This window comes from Rissa tridactyla, chromosome 3, assembly GCF_028500815.1.
Source record: "Rissa tridactyla isolate bRisTri1 chromosome 3, bRisTri1.patW.cur.20221130, whole genome shotgun sequence".
NCBI classification, from domain to species: domain Eukaryota; kingdom Metazoa; phylum Chordata; class Aves; order Charadriiformes; family Laridae; genus Rissa; species Rissa tridactyla.
This window is the reverse complement of record NC_071468.1, coordinates 8,173,284-8,192,604: the sequence shown is the minus strand read 5'-3', so window position 1 is coordinate 8,192,604 and position 19,321 is coordinate 8,173,284. Positions and strand designations below refer to the sequence as shown.

General features: G+C 38.8%; 1 protein-coding gene across 1 annotated transcript in view; it reads left to right on the top strand.

The window, feature by feature from the left end:
- Window positions 1–17,660, top strand: part of ACYP2 (acylphosphatase 2) — a 51,561-nt gene extending 33,901 nt beyond the window's left edge. The window contains exon 4 of the mRNA XM_054197037.1: window positions 16,862–17,660. Coding sequence (XP_054053012.1) covers window positions 16,862–16,976 — 115 coding nt within the window. The 3' untranslated portion in view covers window positions 16,977–17,660. The remainder of the gene's footprint in view (window positions 1–16,861) is intronic.
- Window positions 17,661–19,321: the final 1,661 nt, after the last annotated feature.

Here is a 19,321-nt window from a genome sequence, read left to right as displayed (position 1 = left end):
CCCTGTTGCTGCAGGGTTTTGTCTGTTTCCGAGTTCGTATTTGCTGGTCATCCCAGTGGTGTATCAATTGTATATCTGAGGAGAAATGCATTACTTTTTTTCCTAATAAAAATCAATGTTCTGGATTTCGTGAAAGGTAAGAAACTGTCATCCCTTTATCCAGTTCTTGGATGCCATCCAACCTTTCTGATACATCAGTGCAGTGGGTTTTGGAGAGAATCTGCTCTAGCAATTTGGAGCGATCTTCCTCCGTCTCTGGACACAGTGAAGGAGTAGTAGATAGTCCCAGCACTGTAACTCAGGTTTGGATGTATGGAGAGGAGTCTTGGGTTGGTTTTTTTTTTTCCTCTATGATCAAGTACAATTTGATTAGTTGGGCAGGGGTTTTTGGCTTTCTTTTTATCATTTTGCTGTTGTAAGAGCAAGGCAAAGCAGTAGATATTAATATTTAATGAAATATTGTGACTGTCAGCTGTAATCACAGTGCTTTTTGTCTGGATAAAAAAGGACATTGCCTCTTCAAGTTCATACTGGATTTCTTTGTCTAAGAAGCTAAATCCAGATTTCATAAACTACTGTACTTAATCCTTGAGTTAGTTATATTGACAATATGCTTACCAGTTGTTTGGGTATATTTGTAATGGATCAGGTTTTGAGTTAAAAATTTTTACAAATTAATATCCTGAATAGAAAACTATTTAAGTGGGTGGTTAGCTTTCATAGACCTTCGCTGAACTGATCCTTAACATACCTTGAAGAAGAAGCACTGTTAACACCTAAAATAAGAAATGGACCATTCCCTATTTTTACGAATTTTACGAATTTTGGGGCTTTGTCTTCAGTTTTAGAAAGTGAAGTCATGAAAAATGTCCAACAATTAAAACAAGAATGGGGCGCAAATAAATTATTTTAAAGCTGAAATGCAGAGTTTTACCTATTTTGGGGAATAAAAAATTAGGAAATATGGTAGTATTTTTCTATGTACTGTATCAGAATATATGGATAAATAAGCAAAATTGCATGGACGAGTAAAGGTTATTTCTATCATTAAAGCAAAGGAGAAAGAAAGAACACAATGATTTATACCACAGTAGTAAAAGATCTGTCAATACTTGAATTATGAACTCTCTTTCCATTGTTTAAGTAAGCCAAAAAATATATATAGGCAAGACTGTAACATCCTGTATTAAGTTTAAAGCCAAAATGGATGTACTGTTTTAGAATCATAGAATGGTTTGGGTTAGAAGGGACCTTAAAGATCATCCAGTTCCAACCTCCCTGCCATGGGCAGGGACACCTCCCGCTAGACCAGGCTGCTCAAAGCCCCATCCAGCCTGGCCTTGAACACTTCCAGGGATGGGGCAGCCACAGCTTCTCTGGGCAACCTGTTCCAGTGCCTCAGCACCCTCACAGTAGAAAATTTCTTCCTAATATCTAATCTAAATCTCCCCTCTTTCAGTTTAAAACTGTTACCCCTCATCCTATTGCTCCACTCCCTGACAAAGAGTCCCTCCCCATCCTTCCTGTAGGCCCCCTTTAGGTACTGGAAGGCTGCTATAAGGTTTCCCTGGAGCCTTCTCTTCTCCAGGCTGAACAAGCCCAACTCTCTCACTCTGTCCTCATAGCAGAGGTGCTCCAGCCCTCTGATCATCTTCGTGGCCCTCTGCTGGACCCGTTCCAACAGGTCCATGTCCTTCTTGTGCTTTACTCCAGGTGGGGTCTCACGAGAGCCAAGTAGAGGAGCAGAATCACCTCCATGGACCTGCTGGCCATACTTCTTTTGCTGCAGCCCAGGATGCGGTTGGCTTTCTGGGCTGCAAGCGCGCATTGCCAGCTCATGTTGAGCTTCTCATCCACCAGCACTCTTTCTCCTCAGGGCTGCTCTCAAGCTGTTCTCTGCCCAACCTGTATTTGTGCCTGGGATTGCCATGACCCAGGTGCAGGACCTTGCACTTGGCCTGGTTGAACTTCATGAGGTTCACACAGGCCCACCTCTCCAGCCTGTCCAGGTCCCTCTGGATGGCATCCCTTCCCTCCAGTGTGTCGACTGCACCACACAGCTTGGTGTCATCGGCAAACTTGCTGAGGGTGCGCTCAATCCCACTGTCCATGTCTCCGACAAAGATGTTAAACAGCACTGGTCCCAGTACTGACCCCTGAGGAATGCCACTTGTCACTGGTCTCCACTTGGACATTGAGCCATTGACCCCAACCCTTTGAGTGCGGCCGTCTAGCCAGTTCCTTATCCACCAAGTGGTCCATCCGTCAAATCCATGCCTTTCCAATTTAGAGACCGGGGTGTTATGCGGGACAGTGTCTAAATGCTTTGCATGAGTCCAGGTAGATGATGTTGGTCTCTCTCCCCTTATCTACCAGTGCCGTGGCAACATCATAGAAGGCCACCAAATTTGTTGAGCATCATTTGCCTTTGGTGAAGCCATGTTGGCTGTCACCAATCACCTCCTTGTTTTCCATGTGCCTTATCACAGATTCCGGGAGGATTTGCTCCATGATCTTGCCAGGCACAGAGGTGAGACTGACCGGTCTGTAGTTCCCTGGGTCTTCCTTTTTTCCCTTTTTGAAAATGGGGGTTATGTTTCCCCTTTTCCAGTCAGCAGGAACTCCACCAGACTGCCACGACTTTTCAAATCTAATGGAAAGTGGCTTAGCGACTTCGTTTGCCAGTTCCCTCAGGACCTGTAGATGGATTTCATCAGGTCCCATGGATTCACATACCTTAAGGTTCCTCAGATGGTCTTGAACCTGATCTTCTCCTACAGCAGGCGTTTCTTCATTCTCATAGCCCCTGCCTTTGCCTTCTGCAACTTGGGTGGTGTGGTTGGAGCCCTTGCTGGTGAAGACCAAGGCAAAAAAGTCATTCAGTACCTCAGGCTTCTCCATATCCTGGGTGACCAGGTTTCCTTCTGGAGAGGCCCACATCTTCCCTAGTCTTGCCTTTATCCCTGACATAGAAGTTTTTCTTGTTATCCTTGATGTCCTTAGCCAGATTTAATTCTATCTGGGCTTTAGCTTGCCTAATTTGGTTCCTGGCCACTCGGACAGTTTCTCTGTATTCCACCAAGTTTACCCGTCCTTGCTTCCACCATCTGTAGGCCTCCTTTTTCCTTTTGAGCTTGTCCAGGAGCTCCTTGTTAATCCAGGCAGCCCTCCTGGCATTTTTGCCTGACTACTTCTTTCTTGGGATGCATCGCTCCTGATCTTGGAGGAGGTGATCCTTGAATACTAACCAGCTTTCTTGGGCTGCTCTTCCCTCCAGTACTTTTTCCCATGTTACCCTGCCAAGCAGGTCCCTGAAGAGGCTGAAGTCTGCTCTCCTGAAGTCCGGGGTAGTGAGCTTGCTGCATACCATCCTCGCTGCCCGAAGGATCTTGAATTTTACTGTTTCATGATCACTGCAGCCAAGGCTACCCTTGAGCTTGGCGTTCCCCACCAGCCCCTCCTTGTCGGTAAGGACAAGGTCCAGCATAGTTCCTCTCCTCATTGGCTCCTCTACCATTTGAAGAAGAAAGTTGTCATCGAAACATTCCAAGAACTTCCTGGATTTCTTGTGCCCCGCTGTGTTGTCCGTCCAGCAGATGTTGGTTGAAGTCCCCTGTGCGGACCAGGGTCTGTGAATGCGATGCTCCTCCTGTCTGTCTGTGGAGGGCCTCATCTGCTCTGTCATCCTGATCAGGTGGCCTGTAGCAGGCTCCTACTGTAATGTCACCTGCCCCTGTGTTCCTTTTAATCTTGACCCATAAGCTCTCCATTGGGTCTTTATCCATCCCCAGGTGGAGCACCATGGACTCCAGCTGTTCATTGACATAGAGGGCAACACGCCCTCCTCGTCTCCCCAGCCTGTCCTTCCTGAAGAGTCTGTATCCCTCCATTCCAACAATCCAATCATAAGAGCCATAAGAGTTTTAATTAAGTAAAAATCTTTTTTGCTGCTTTATAAGAGATGAAGTTGTTCTCAAAGTAGAGATACTTTTTTTTTTTTTACTTGCAGGCACATTTATAATAACTTTTCCAGCTCTTATACTTGAAATGCTGTATTTTTGTCCTGTAACAAAGGAATAGGAGAGTGAAGTTAAGCGTAGGAGCTTTTAACTTGCAATACAGTGTTATTGCTTTATTGATGCTACACAGTATATACTGAGAATTTCATAGAAGTGCAGGAGAGTTAGACGTATGTTTTACTTTAATCAAAGTTCTCTGGCTAAATTCCCTGCACTGCACTGATGACTGAGTCATCAACTGTGTACTGGATTGTTTGTGGCATTATATATGTTTAATTCTTAGAATCAGAGAGTATTCACTGTCCAATGACTTGCTAGCAGAAGTTCTTGGTGACTAGATTTCGACATCTGTTGACTTCTGAGTACCAGGATCTTCAGTCTCCTGGAGTTGTTTGGTATTCTTAATAATTTAGTGTGTGGTATGTGGCCATCTAGCATTCGGATTTAACATCCAAGAGGAAATGTGCTGTGGTGATTAAGATAACATTGGTATTCAAGAGTTAGAGGTACGTTTTGTCTGACCCTTATCTTTAAAAATGTAGGTTTTCTGAGTTGGAAACCTACATATATTTGAGAATATATTCTATCTAGAAGTGTCACAGTAAAGGTCTTGCCCCTTATATGTTCTTTTCTACACTATGTATAATGCAGGCTTTGCAAGGGACTTGCAAAGGACTTGTAGCTTCTGGTCATACCTTCTGTTTTCACCAGCCTTATCAGTGAATAAGACAGGAAAAAAAGAAGGGTGATCAACTAAGAGCACTAAACACTGCTCTGAAAGGTGGAGGTTTCTCTACTTCTGCCATAGGCTTCTACCATGATGCCAGTCAATTAGTTTAGACAAGGTTTGTCATATGTGATCTCTGTTTTTCTCCTACTGGTACCCCATTTGAGACTCTGGAATGTGACTTGCAGAAGTGATGTGCACTGAGCTCATTCCCGTTCCATTAGATCTGTTTGGTGGTGACATTTGTCATATAATCATAAATATTCTTTAAAATCAGGCCTTGCATGTCTCAGAATGGGCGTTTGAATTCCTGAAGGCTTTTAATTTCTCTATCTGGAGCCCAATCTGTGGTCTAGCCACCCTTTTCATCTGATGTATACTATATCCTGAATTTCATTGCAGCAGTTGTAATGTAAAGTTCATATTTAACTGATTTGTATGGTATTTGGACTATTTTTTCTGGACAACAAGGAAACTGGAGCATACTCTTGTTTTTATAAAGTGCATGATGACAAGAACTGTTCTGATATTAATTTTGCAAAATTATTATTTTAGAACAGCTCCTCCTAATCATACACTGCTAATGTTTGTAAGCTTGCATAACACTTCCTCCTGAATTATTAGTTTTGTTGGTTTGCTTCTAAGGTGTTGCAAAAAAGGAAAACATCTTTTATTCTCTATGCAATTGTGGCCAAATGGCAAAACAGACCTTCATGAGCAAATTCAAAGAGCATGAATGTTTGCCTTTTGAGAGGTTTTATTCTAGGAAACGTGCCAGTCTTCAATGCCAGCATTTCAACTCTCTGCCTTTGGAAATCTTTGTCACTGGAAGCACCAAGTAACTCAAAGTTTATTTTGAAATGAGTTCTTTGAAACGAGCGTTTTAAATGCTTTAGTTATTTCATCACTTTAAGAAAGTAGTAACTTTGGTCTGAAGTCCTGAATCCCTTCTTAATGTGCACGTTAGCACAGTTGAGCCAGGAATGTTACAGTTAACAAGGAACAGGCCAGAATCTGGACGCAGGTGATCCCCACACCATGACCTCAGGAAACACTGAGTTAGGAAGGACACAGTGCAGCTGAGCATCTGTGACTATACTAGTGAATTATCCCAATTCTGTGAATTCTGTTGGAAAGCCCTTTCAGTGGGGTGCATGCAAGCTTTGTAACGGAAAACAAAATTTGTTTCAAAGTGATGAGTCATGACCAGCCTGGTAGCATTCATTACTCATCCTATTGTACATTAATGAGGCACTGGCAATTAGCTACAAAGTTTTGTCAAGCATAATATTAATGAAATATTTGTACATAACAAACTTCATTAAAATTAGCTGCTGTTGAAGTTACTGGGTTTCTAGGACTTTTTGTACTTCTCAATTCACATTACAAAACCTACTTGTTCCCTGCTGCAACCTACAGTGTGAAAGTGATCAGAAACTGTTTTGTCTGCTTGAACTGTCCAGGCAGAATAAAATTTCAAAAAAGGGGGAAGGGAAAGAAAGAAAATGGCCTGTATTACAGAAAACAAATGAGATGTTTGGTACTTCTTGAGAGCCCCTGGAGCTTGAGGGAAAGATGAAAAAATGTAAAGATTTAGGAGTTTAGGAACATATTTATTGTACTTTGCCAGTAATTCTCTTCTTACCAAGCATTTCACAAAATATCAAAACCTGTTGTGTGTTAAGAAATTACAAACTACCTGTGTGAGAGACAGTAGTTAGGTGTGAAGGTGGCATTGACAGAGCAATGCTCTTGAAAATCTAATAGCTGATATGCTTAATTATATACATAAAAATGCAGCATTTTTTATGATTTATTTAACTCACTGCTTATTTTAAAAAAAATCTTAGTTTTTCTTTATTAAAGCATACATTCTTAGCTCATTGCTCATAGTCCTTCTGAGAAGGTGTTTTTAAACAATTGTATGGAAACCAAACAAGTTTGGACTAGGAAATATTAGAGAAACTCAGATTTAGCTAGTTGATACTCATGTCAAAAGGAGTATGCAGTTATCTTAAAAAAAGGTTCAATATGTTTTCTAAAATGGAAGTTCTTTGCAATGGAGAATATTGCCCAGGTCACTGCAGATTTAATGAGTTGGAGAAGTGTTCCCTAGGTCTGTTAGTGTGTTAACCCAAAACATTTTTTTATTCTAGATTGCTTCCTGATGCTTATTTCTGCTCTGGCGGTTTACATCACATGAAGCATAAGTGACAAAAGTAAAATTTTGTGTAAGACAAGGTGCTCATTAATAGTCATTAACAATACCTATTTAGGAATACTTGAAAATAGTATGGACCATTTGTCTTCCAAAGATGGTTTCCTTGGTTTGGGCTTTTTAGATGTTTATTTCCTGTAAGCAGTCGTGGATTTCTGCTTAAATTTTGTAAAAACAGAGGTCAAGTCTATCTCACTGTCCTCATTAGAAGTTACTGTTGACTTTAGTAGAAATAAGATGCTGTCTTCAGTAGAATTCTACTTTTATTCTAGCTTTTGAAGTTTGAAGCTCTCAATACCAAAAAAAAAAATGTACTGCTAAAGGGCAGATTCTAGTGAGTCAGCAGGAAGATGTCCAAAACGAATGGGAAGTTTAGGAGGCAAGATCAAGCCCATTATCCTCATAATAAATTAAAAAAAAAAAAAATCACTAAATCTGCTGGTTTGCTTTCTGTAGGTGGTAACTTTAAGTAGCATGTCCGATAGTTGTCTTGAGAGGCAACCATAGTTGCCTGAGAACATAGGTTAGGGTTTCCTGTCTGGGTTTATTTTGTATGAAAACATTTTTTTCCTGGGAAAAGAAATCTCTATTTCTTCCTTTATTTTATCATTGCTGCAAACGAACAGGAAAATGTTTTTTAGAGAAAAGGTCTAAATAACAAATATAATAAAAATGCAGTGTACTACAGCACAGGAACCACTAAATAGCAAAGAACACAGATCCTATTTCAATAAATATTAAAAGCCTTGTTTAAAATAACTTTCTTTTTACAGAAAGAAACATTGAACCAAAATATGTGTTCATGCTCTGATAGCTTCCATAAATAGCTTGTAGCTTTGATGTTAAGTGTGTTTATTTCTACTAAGTGAGTATATTCATAATGGCAGTTTATAGACCACAGGAATGGACTTTGCCATAGGTGTCCTTGCAGCACTGGTGCAGCCCACATGAATAGGTCTCTTTTTTTCTATTGAGCGTTTTGTAATATTAATAGAAAGTTTAAAGCCTAACAATTAGAGATGTTACAAAGCTGATTTGAATAATGTAGACATGTAGGAAATCAAGTATATATATATATAAAGTATATATATATTATTATATATATATATATCAGCTGATATATCCAAGATTATCTCCTATCAGAGTAGTTTGTGATCATGACTTGAAAGGCTTCTTTAGATGATGTATTTAATACTTACCTGCAAAGATAGCTTGTGTCATCTTACAGACCTCAAACCAAAGTGCCCACAAGTGAAATGATAAATTTATGGAACTTACAAAGCCAGTAGAGAAAACCAGTCCATATTAGATCTTTCAAGAATGGTATTTTTAATGTATATGAAGTCATAAGAAAAATATAAAGAAGTAATATGTTAAATAACGAAAATAATTTTCTTACTGTAAATGAAATGCAACTCTCCAGGATGTGACAGCGTGGAAGATGTAGTCACTTCCATAAGGTCTGTCTGTCCTTCCATAAGGTACAGCATGCCAGAGGCTTGGCACCTCTCACTTTTGTACCTCTGCCTTAGGCTGTTTGCTGTGTCTGGAGATTGACCTCAAGGCAGATGAGACAAGCTAGGCTTTGGGAAATATATGAATCTTATTAAATACAAGATCTTTTTCCTGTTATTTATGGAAACAATAAATAATACATATCAACAACTCCTTGTTCTTGGTAACTAATCAATTGCAATGGGGATTTTATTTCCAAAATATATACATCTTGTATACCATGGGTACAGTGTTACCTTCCTTGTAAACATACCATGCTGGGTTCACCTCAAGAGCATGTTCTGGTGTGCTGGAAACCACAAATAGCTCTTGTCAAATAAAGAATGTAGTAGCTGTAACATATCCTTATGTTAATCTTTTGCTTCTTCTTTATTGTAGCTGTATTTGTAATGCAAAAAAAATAGAGCATTATGACAGTACATCTTAACAAAGCCCAAATTTTCTCATTGTCTAAAATTTAAGCAGACTATTAGCTAGTATAATGTACTTGGTGTTTTTCTGAACAGTTGTGCTAATACAACATTATTTTAAAAAAATTCTGATCTTTTAATTCATATACTAAAATGACTACTGTTTTGTATCACAGTTGCTTTAAAAAGTGCTCCTTGAGATTGCGTGTTAAAAAGATGGGTGTAACTGCTTCCTTTGACAGTGTGCAATTTAAATTACCAGATTAAATCACATAGTGTAAAGTTAGTGGAAAAGATGGAGCTGAGCTAGCTGGATACGTAGTAAGAAATTTCAAAACACTTTCACAAGCTACAGATAAAAAGATGCTTATACAAGGTACTTTATAGAAATGGTCACTCTTGCATGTTTCAAAGTGAGCCTGCCTGAAGTATTTAAACAGTGGTATTCTAGGGAAAGGTGAATTTGTGCACAGTTACTGCAGCACTGGAAATATTAGTGTCACTCAGACTCGGTCAGTGCTGTATAACATAATGCTTTAAAAGTGGTGATGCTTCCCTTTTAAGATTGTTTTCTTTTTTTTAATTGGAAAGGGATAGTTTGCAACTTCTTGGTGAGTCTTCTCAATTTTCAGTCTTTTAGCTATGCTAAGTACTTGTAAAGTAAGGGAGACTTTTGAGGAAAATAGCAAGAATCCCAGTGGTGTTTGAAGGAATTCACTATGCTTTGGTCTGGCATTATTTTTAGTTCTTGCATAATAAATTAATTTGTATTTTAGTATGTAAATCTGTCTTCTGAGAATTACGTAGGGGATACAGGAAGTACTGTGGGTATTGGTCCTCATATGACTTTTATGTCTGTCTTCCTTGCTGAACCTCATTACCAGAGAACAGAAGAGTGTTGTCTTTCAAATTCTTTGCTGCATTTGTCATCTGCAGTTTTCTATCTTATGCTTTCCTGGACTGTGGATGGGTGTTGGTTTGATAGGAATTCTCCAACTGGATGGCTGTAACTGGGCTCCTTTTACTGTAGAGTCTATTTTGTTTTTACCAGGCTGTATAAAGAAATGGATTTTAAGTAATACTGAATTGGTCAAAGCGTGATGATTCATTATGGTCTTCCAATAGGGTTGCTTTGAAATGGCCAAGGTAAGGGTTTAATTAATATTTTTAGATATAAAATTGATGATCAGAAGCAGCAGTACTCTACTCTTCAACTCTGTAATACAACTGTTCAACTCTATAATACAGTCATTTGTTTTAAATACGGTTTATGTGGGTGATGGGTGGTAATGGGTTTCTAAGCATTAGAACTAGCTTTTCTTTTCCAGAAGCCTCAATTGGTACACTAACAGCCACAGTTCCTCCTCATTTAAGCTTCCTGTGGCCTTAGATTTAATAGATGTGGAATGAGAAATAACTTTCAGTCGCATTCTGTGCAATGGAGTGGTGTTGGTCAAAATTCCTAGTCTGCCTTGTGAGGCAAATCGTACCCTGTAGAGGCAGACATGTTACAAGGGAAAAATATGACAGGCTTTTTGCTGCTTCTGGCTTTCTGGTATGTTTACTGCTTTGGGAAGGTAGGACACAAGCTTAACAGGAAATTCTCTTTCGTCTTGTACTTTCTGTAAGTCATTGTGGACGTAAAAGCTGTTTTGAGTTACTGAAATGGATGTATTTAGTTTTACTTTTCATTTACTTCTTTATTTTTCTTTGTAATAAATTTCTGCAACATTGCTTAATTTTTTCCAATAAGATCTATGAAAGAAGCCAAATGTCACTTGTTTAACGCTGTTTGAACAAAGAGGTATTCTGGTAACTGTTTAATAAAAATACACTTCTTATGATTCCATGTTTAAGTAAATTATTAAATTCCACTTGAAGTTTACCAAAACTATTAATAGGAAAATCCACAACAGATCTTTGAAAAAACCTCCAGACTTGGTTTCATTCATTCTGTGGTAATTTGTCCTCTATAAATTAAGACGTGAACACATTTAACATAGATAAAATTTGAATAACAAAGTAAATTTGAGGTACGTAGTCAGATTCTGTGCTAATGCAAACTAGTAATGATAATTTTTATATTTAAAATAATCTTGCTAATAATATACACAATGTGATAAACATTAATATACAAGTCATTTTTCTTAGGTTTATAAATAGAAATTTGACACCAAAATACGTATTTGAAGCTTATTGTGTCACACAGTATCTTCAATATGTCAGATTCTGCTAACGTGCCCTTGCTGCTGATGTTACTTTCACACAGTACACTGAAGAAAAGCTCATCGTGTGTTCTCTGGAGAAACGCTGGCCTTGAGTGCAGCAGGGTTTGGCAGAAAAGGAAGAAATGCAAACAAATTAACAACATTCATCTGACAGCTGTGTCTAAGAATGCGAAGTCACACACTAGTTTTGATTAAATATTTCTTTCTCCCCTTTCTAAAATAGTTCCAGGACTTCTGCTAAATATCTGACGGGCCAAGAAATTCCTGTTGTTGGCATGCCCAGAGCAGCTGGGGAACAGGCAGCAGCAGTGCAGTCTTCCCCACACCTACAGGCTCCAGCTCTGTTCTGGGGCACCGTGTCTATGCCTGAGCTGGTTGCTTTCTTTCTAGCCTACTCACTTCTTGGCCTGTATCATTAGACTACTGCTGACTTTTTTGTTTGTTTGTTTTAATCCCCTGAAGTAACCTGTCACTTGGTTTTGATTTGGTGGACTGTGGTAGGGTCATTCTAATAAATGTGCTAAAATTCTGCTCCCTCGTCCTTTGCCTCATTCTCCCTCTACTGCTTCCCCCTTCCTTTTACAGGTATGCAAATGGCATGAACATGCAACTAAGTGCAGACATCTAATCCTGGCTTAGTGTGGACTGCTGCCAGCAGTGGTTTTCTTGGTGTATTGGGCAGTAGGCACAACAGTCTAAAAACCATCCGGTACCCTTTGCCTGAGGAGGTGCAGCAGGTTCCATGGCAGCACAGAGGCCCCCTTGAACAGAGATATAGAGGCAGCTGCATTTTGGGTCAGAAGACTTCAGGTTTCTACCCCAAGCTAGACCCTAGTTTTGAGAGCTAAAAAAATTACTAGGAGCAGAGGATGCAGGCCAGTGGGAGAAATTTGACTGCACATATTGCTTGAGTCCTCTTGACCTTAATCTGCACCAAAATATCACTAATTCTGCCCAGGATCCCTCATGTAATTTCTTGAGAACCTGTTTTCTTCTTACTGAGGCCTTGATTGCTTTTGCTAAAGTTAAAATGGTTAATGTGGTGGGGGTTTTGGGGCGGCCACACTGATTCAAGTCATGTCAGAATCCAATATTTTCAAACATACTTTGTTACTAAGGTTTTTATCCTTCCTGCTACTCTTCCCACAACAACACCGAACACCATAAATTTTGTTTCCAGATTCCTATTTTACTGTTAGGCGCTGGCATCAGTAGCAGAGGTGTAGGGGCAATGGAATGGCTTTATAGTAAGCTGTGAGATGCTTTTACTATACAGGCTACTAGAGGCCTTACCTAGATGTGAATTTCAGGTTTGTAAAAATAAAAGTTTTAAGTAAAATGTTCCTAGCCCTTAGGATTGTAGAGCAAAGCTTGAAAACTGTGGCTAAAGTTCTTCCCAAAAGCTCAGAAGCCAGATGACAATGATAAAGAATTCCACATTTCTTCTGCAAACATTTAAATACCAGGATTTATGAAAACTTGACAGTACTGTTTCAGAATACAACAACATCTTGGAGGTATCTTATAAATATTTGTAATCCTAGTCTATACACTGTCACAGATGTAAATACAATCTTCAAAAAGCAACATTCTCTCCAATATTTTATCCCAAACAAAGGGAACTAGTGTAAATAAGCCAGTGCCTTTTATTTTCTCTCCCTCTAAATAAAAGCACACACTTCTCTTGATCCACTGTTAGTGACACTGTGGTTAAGGTGGAGTGAAACAAATGTATTCCTAAACCGTGCCTACCTCACCAAGTATTAATGCTGTAGGTCGTTTTCAGGTCCATTTCTAGCACTATAGACTGTAAATTGCTCCAGTCTCAGGATAAAATTGTTGTGCTTTTTGCATACAATTAATGAAGTATTGTAGCAGCATCCTACGTATGTATATTGGTGGTTCGATACAGAGTCTAGCACAGGAAAAATGCATTGTTCATTTATGTGCTTGTTTGGCATCCCTGTAAAGGTGCAGAAAGGCCTGTTTCTTCCTGCATCAGGGTTACTTTTTCCTTATTGAAGTAGATTTTAGTCAGAATAGTGCCAAGCAAACCATTTTTTTTAGATAAATCTGTTTTATAGCATAGATTTCCAGCTGAAAAAAAGAGATCTTCTTTGGGAAATCATAAAGTTACTCTACTGCCTGTAGTATTCAAAGTGTGGTGTATTTTAGGGCTGTGCTAGTACTACCTTGTATTACAGAGGCAAGGCTCCTCAAATAACGCTTCCAGACAACTCTCCATATTTGACATGGATAGGCTTCGTTCTGACAAGTTAACAGGTAGGCACGCATATCTTGGCTTGTAAGAGATGCCTGATTGGAATACTGTACATGGCCAGGCTATTTCTGTGAGGATCTAAATTGGGATGGTGCAAACCCGGCTCTTTAGATATTGTTTTCCAATAATATGTTGAATGGAAAGAGCCTGGTTGCCTAGGTAACAAGCCAGAGTCACTTAGCAAGGTTCGTTTTAGTTAATGAAATGATAAAAGGAGAAGAATGATGTTTAGGTTTGTTTTGGGGTATTTTTGCAAACAGTGCTGTCTGAATGAACCAACCATTGGGTCTTCTCAACCCTGTGGCAGGAGGGGTTTGCCATGAACACTGCAGGCCCTGAGGAGAGACTCTAGGGTGCTGGCCTGCCTGGCTTTTCCCCCAAACAGGGAGGTTGTGTAGCTCATAAATCTGTGATTAAAGCATATCTTGAGTTCATCTAGTCCCCACTGCCATTTGGTTTTGAACAGTGGGATTGGAGCATGGCCAAAAGGGGTTGCGTGGACTTGTAATAGTTGCGTAATAAAACATGATGGGAAGTGGCTATTTAGAGATGAGCTCTTGTTCCAGACTCATTGAAGCAGTGTCTCTTCAGAAGTAGGCCCTTTAAAATAGTTATTGAAGAGTAAGCTGTATACTGTCCTGTCACATACTAAAGGAATGTCCTCATTTGATTCAGACCTACGCCAAGTGACAAGCGAGGTGGAGACTGTCTGTCTTACTCCTGAAGAGAAGTCGGTAGCAGCAGTGAATTTTAAAATGGATGCTATAAATGGCAAGCTAAAACTCCCAACTGCTCGTAATTGTAGCTAATCTGTTGCATGCATTGGGTGATCTGAAATTCATGGCATATGTGAAAGAGAATTAAGAAGGCTGAGGGAAGCAAGAGGATACAAAACCTGTTCCTAACTTGAGTCTATTGATTGGGATACTTGAGCAAAGTGAGGGACTATCGATCCTATTGTAAAGTATTAACATCTCGGTGAGGAACTGAGCCCTTATAGTCAGGCAAATCCCAGGTAGGGAGCAGTTCTGTAACACTTCCTTCCCTCCTTCCTAATAGGGAATGAAATACATGCATCCTATAAAGAGTTTCTATGGAGCTGGATTGTTTTAATTGGATTTTAATAATTTATACTCTATCTTCATTCAGGTGAGAGTATATGGAGCTGACGAAGAATAAAGTTTGCTCTGTGCAAAGTTTGGAGAGTTACTTTCTTCATGCAGTGGAATTTAGTAATTGGAAGCAGCCATGGATGAGTTTTGGTCTTATGTACAGTTGCGAAGGTTGGGCAAGGAATATATTTCTTGTGGTTTTGTCCAGGACAAGCTCATGTCGAAAATTAAAAGAAAAAAAGGAAAAAGTCTGTTCACTTGTGAATATCACATTAGTCTTCTAAAAATAGTGCAGATAGATTATTTTTTTTTTAACTAATTCATTATTACAAATACGTGTTCTTTTTTCTCTCAAGGACATCCAACTATACTAGAGACTTTTCTGCTAAATAAACAAGGGGCTTTTCAAATTTGTCATAATGTGGAGTAAAATGGAGTGGTCTGTTACTAAGCTTTTTTTCCTTCTGTTGAAATGCCTGGTCTGCCTTTAGGGCTCCAGTGTAGAGTGGAAGGTTGGGTTCTCCTGTTTGCTCATGCACTCCTATTCCTGTGTTATACTCCTTACTGGAAAGGCTTCGTCTAAAACAGATGAGAAGGGAAGTTTTTCATAACATAAAGCAAAGGTGTGAAGACGTGTAAACATCTGACAGAAATACTTATTCATTTTATTTGCTGTATACTAAATTAAGGCTTATCACACTTTGAACATAAGTTATCCGTATCTTGTTTGTATTTTCTGGGAAGTCTTTCCATATAGAGTCTCTGTCGTAGTGGTCAAATAGGAAGGAGCTCATGGAGCTCTTTGGCACTGAAAGTCTATAATCCACTGAGCGTGCTCCTAGGATTATATTTCAAAATACGTGAGTAGTAGGACATACCTGCGTTCTTAATAAAGTATTAAGTATATATATTTCTTAATGATCAAGAGACTGTCTGCAGAGTTTGAAGAACAAGATTAGTTTTGTAGGTCCTGAATACGGGTTTGGAACTTTCTGTGCTAGTGATGAGACGAATCTTATGAAGGACTATCACAGTTTGGAGAATATGACCTGTCTTTTATAACGAGCTAAGACACTTGAGATGTTTTGTGGTGTTACATTGAGTCAGAAATTGTCTAAAAAATCTTGTCACGTAACAAGATACATTTCTATTCCTCAGGGTGTTTTTTATTTATTGGCTCAAGATGAGCAATGTCTATGCACAATTTTCATTATAAAGACAGAAAAATTAAGTCTCACTGTAAGAACATTGCATTTTATGATGCTCGGTGTGATTTTTGCAAAGGATTAATTAACAACTGTTAATATGACATAACTTTTCTGGTCTTCAAATTGGAATTTAAATGAATAATTATATATTTTTTTAATACTCATCACAGGTACATATCTATACCATTAGAGTTATAAGGCGTACTTTTGTGGAAATATTTCTCCTTAAATATGGTACACTAAAATATTTTTTCTTACGTTAGTATAACAGAAGATACTGAGAGAGTATTTTTTGTAAATAAACCTGTCTGTAAGCACTGTCATCTGCTGCACTTCAACTGTTTGTGCACCTCCTTTTATCACACAACAGTTTATCACTACTGTGAATTACCAAATTGCTGCAGGATAGGCATATAGTGGGTATGCCTGTAGGAGCACTGTCAGGTTCCAGCCTCGATTACCTTGTGGTAATTTGCGTTCAATACTATTTTCTAGCATGCTGTGGAAGAAGGTAAGCACCAGCATAATTAAAGATTGGATCGTAATGCAAATACATGCAAAATTGCCACTTAACAATGCTTGTATAAAATTCAGTATTTATTACAACTTGGTATTGCTTTGACATAACTTTAATTTTTGTTTGTTTTATGTCTTTTTGCTGGTTTTGAACTTACTCATTTTCATTTCAGTTTCCATTTCTTTTAGTTGTCAGAAAAAGGTAAACTGGCTGTTTAGAATTCTTTTTTCATAATATTTTTCAATTATGAATGGGTTTTAAATCCTTGTTGAAAGTATAGTATTGAATCTGCAAAGGTAATATTTATCTATTTTAATAGTATTATAAGCATTTAAAAGCAATCATTACAGTAGATCTCCTTTAGCCTTTTGTCAGATGTATTTTTATGTGATATTGTGTAATATTCTTTGAAATACTGATACCTTTTAAATAGTGTTTTTTTTCCTTTTAAAGCAGAAAGGGAGGGGAAACAGAAAAGAACTAAACATATTTGGGATAGCTTCCTCATTGAAAAGCTTCTTATGGCTCTTATAAAAAAAAAAAGGGGGGGGGGGAAGGCATGACAGGAGAGTAAACCCCACATGTGCAGTTCTTTATATGCTAACCCTCTCTTACTTTTCTTGCAGGAAATCCTGGCTGAGTAAAGTTGGAAGCCCAAGCTCTCGCATAGATCGAACAAGTTTTTCCAATGAAAAGGAGATTTCCAAGCTTGACTTCTCAGGATTTAGCACTAGATACTAATAGAAGAAAACATCACTAAGCATAAAACTCTCTGCTGCATGATATTTTCTGTGCCTCCGTAAAATGTCATAAAAGCTTTCTGTTCTAGAGTTAAATAGAAATGGTCCCTGTTCACGTGAAATAAGAATTCTTAGTTGTCATATTAGACATTTTACACCATTAATGTCAATAGCTAGTATTGAAAATGCCAATATCTAATGTATTGCATTTTGACAGCTAGATAAATGGTTAAAAGTGTCAGTGATTATTTGTGCACAATGAGATTTATTATATATAACCATATGAAACCTAATCTTTACACTGTGATTCTTCATCTATTTAGATGCAAAATAATAAACTTACGTTCTACTGTTTGTATTTTCACCAAAAATACTTAACTGCAGAACTGGAATGCAGAGATCTGTTCTAACAGCTCTGCATTATAAATCATGCTATTTGTGATAATTGGTTAAGATATAGTAGTGGTTTAAAATAAACGTATGTTGCCTCAAACTAAAGTTACCTAACCAACTCTGGTTTAAAATTATCTATAAAAATGCAGATAAATCTTGATGATGAAATGTGTGGCGTCTCATCCCTTTTTCCTTGCCTACCTACAGCTTACATCCATACTGACTAAAAAGATGTTTTGATTTTTTTGCTTTTTTGATGTTCCTACTAAAATTTAAGATTTCAGTTGTTTTCCTTATGGATGTGCATTTGCTTCTTAATTGAGAATGTATGTTGGAACCTGAGTCAGCATGATGCACCCACATACGTCACATCAAGTACATGAGAGGTCCTGGGAAACTTGAGTTATGTGCTTGCAGTAAATATTGGATAAGTCTTTGCAGTAAATATTGGATAAGTCTTTGCAGTATTGGATCTAATTCTCATAGTGCTCTTTTCACAGGCACCAAGGAGTCTGTCAGGGCTGGAACAGACCTATATCCTCAGTTCTAAAGTACTCCTGTGTCAGGATTAGTACTTACTGGAAGACTTTGGTTAGATCTCTGATATATCCAAGCAGGCATCTGGGTGATCTGGCAGTACTCTCTTACTTAATCAAGATTGTTGCCATCATACTGTGATGGAGGCTCACTTGTGCTGTAAGTCCCCATGAGAAGTGTGTAGTACATAAAGTGCAGTAATACTGCAGTAATGTGGTCACATGGCCTTGGGTTGGCTCCAAGCATGGGATACAGCCTGGGCTGTGTCTTCTAAGATACCCTTCATGAGAATACTTAAGCTGGTATTGCCACTGGCTGGTCTGTACCTCATCTGTGGGTAGATAGCATCATCAATTTAGGCAATATCCTCAAATTTGTGGTATTTTGTTGTGGTTTTTGTTTTAATTTTAGGAAAGGATGTTTCATAATTTAAGCATTGTGTTTTTCATCTATGCAGAGCAAGGTGTACGTAGAATGGTATTTCTACTGACTGCTTGATTTATCTTCCCTGGGCCTTTCTGTATTAAGCAGTAAAATCTTCTTTCTAGAATTTGCAGGAGTTATTTATAAATTGATGTAGTTCAAACCGCACTCGACTTCTGTGATTATACACAAGCATCCTTTGTTGAAGTCGTCGTCAATAATTCTTGCTCAACTCAAATGGTAAATGGCAAAGTTCAAGTGTAGTGGTAGCTTAATAGCTGTTACATCCTCTCGGAAAATTGTATCCTGCTGAACACAAGTGGTTTACATTGAAGCTACCTGGCAGAAGATACCCCCTCGGTCAAAGGCATATTCATCCAAGTTCCTTTGCTTGTATTTTGAGCAACAATAATAGAGGAAGGCGGAAAATAAATGGAACATGAGACACACAGGAAGATGAGCCAAAGATGAAAATGTTGTTTGGATGTATTGGCATGGGTGGAGTTGGGTACTCACAAGGACTCAGTAATTTTACCCTGACTCCACTAAAACTTAAGGAGGGGAAGCAGTCTGGGCCGCATCAAAAGAAGTATGGCCAGCAGGTCCATGGAGGTGATTCTGCTCCTCTACTTGGCTCTCTTGAGACCCCACCTGGAGTACTGTGTCCACCTTTCGAGTCCCCAACATAAGAAGGATATGGACCTGTTGGAACTGGTCCAGAGGAAGGCCATGAAGATGATCCGAGGGCTGGAGCACCTCTCCTGTGAAGACAGGCTGAGAGAGCTGGGGTTGTTCAGTCTGGAGAAGAGAAGGCTCCAGGGAGACCTTATAGCAGCCTTCCAGTACCTAAAGGGGGCCTACAGGAAGGATGGGGAGGGACTCTTTATCAGGGAGTGGAGTGATAGGATGAGGGGTAACGGTTTTAACGGAAAGAGGGGAGATTTAGATTAGATATTAGGAAGAAATTTTCTACTGTGAGGGTGGTGAGACACT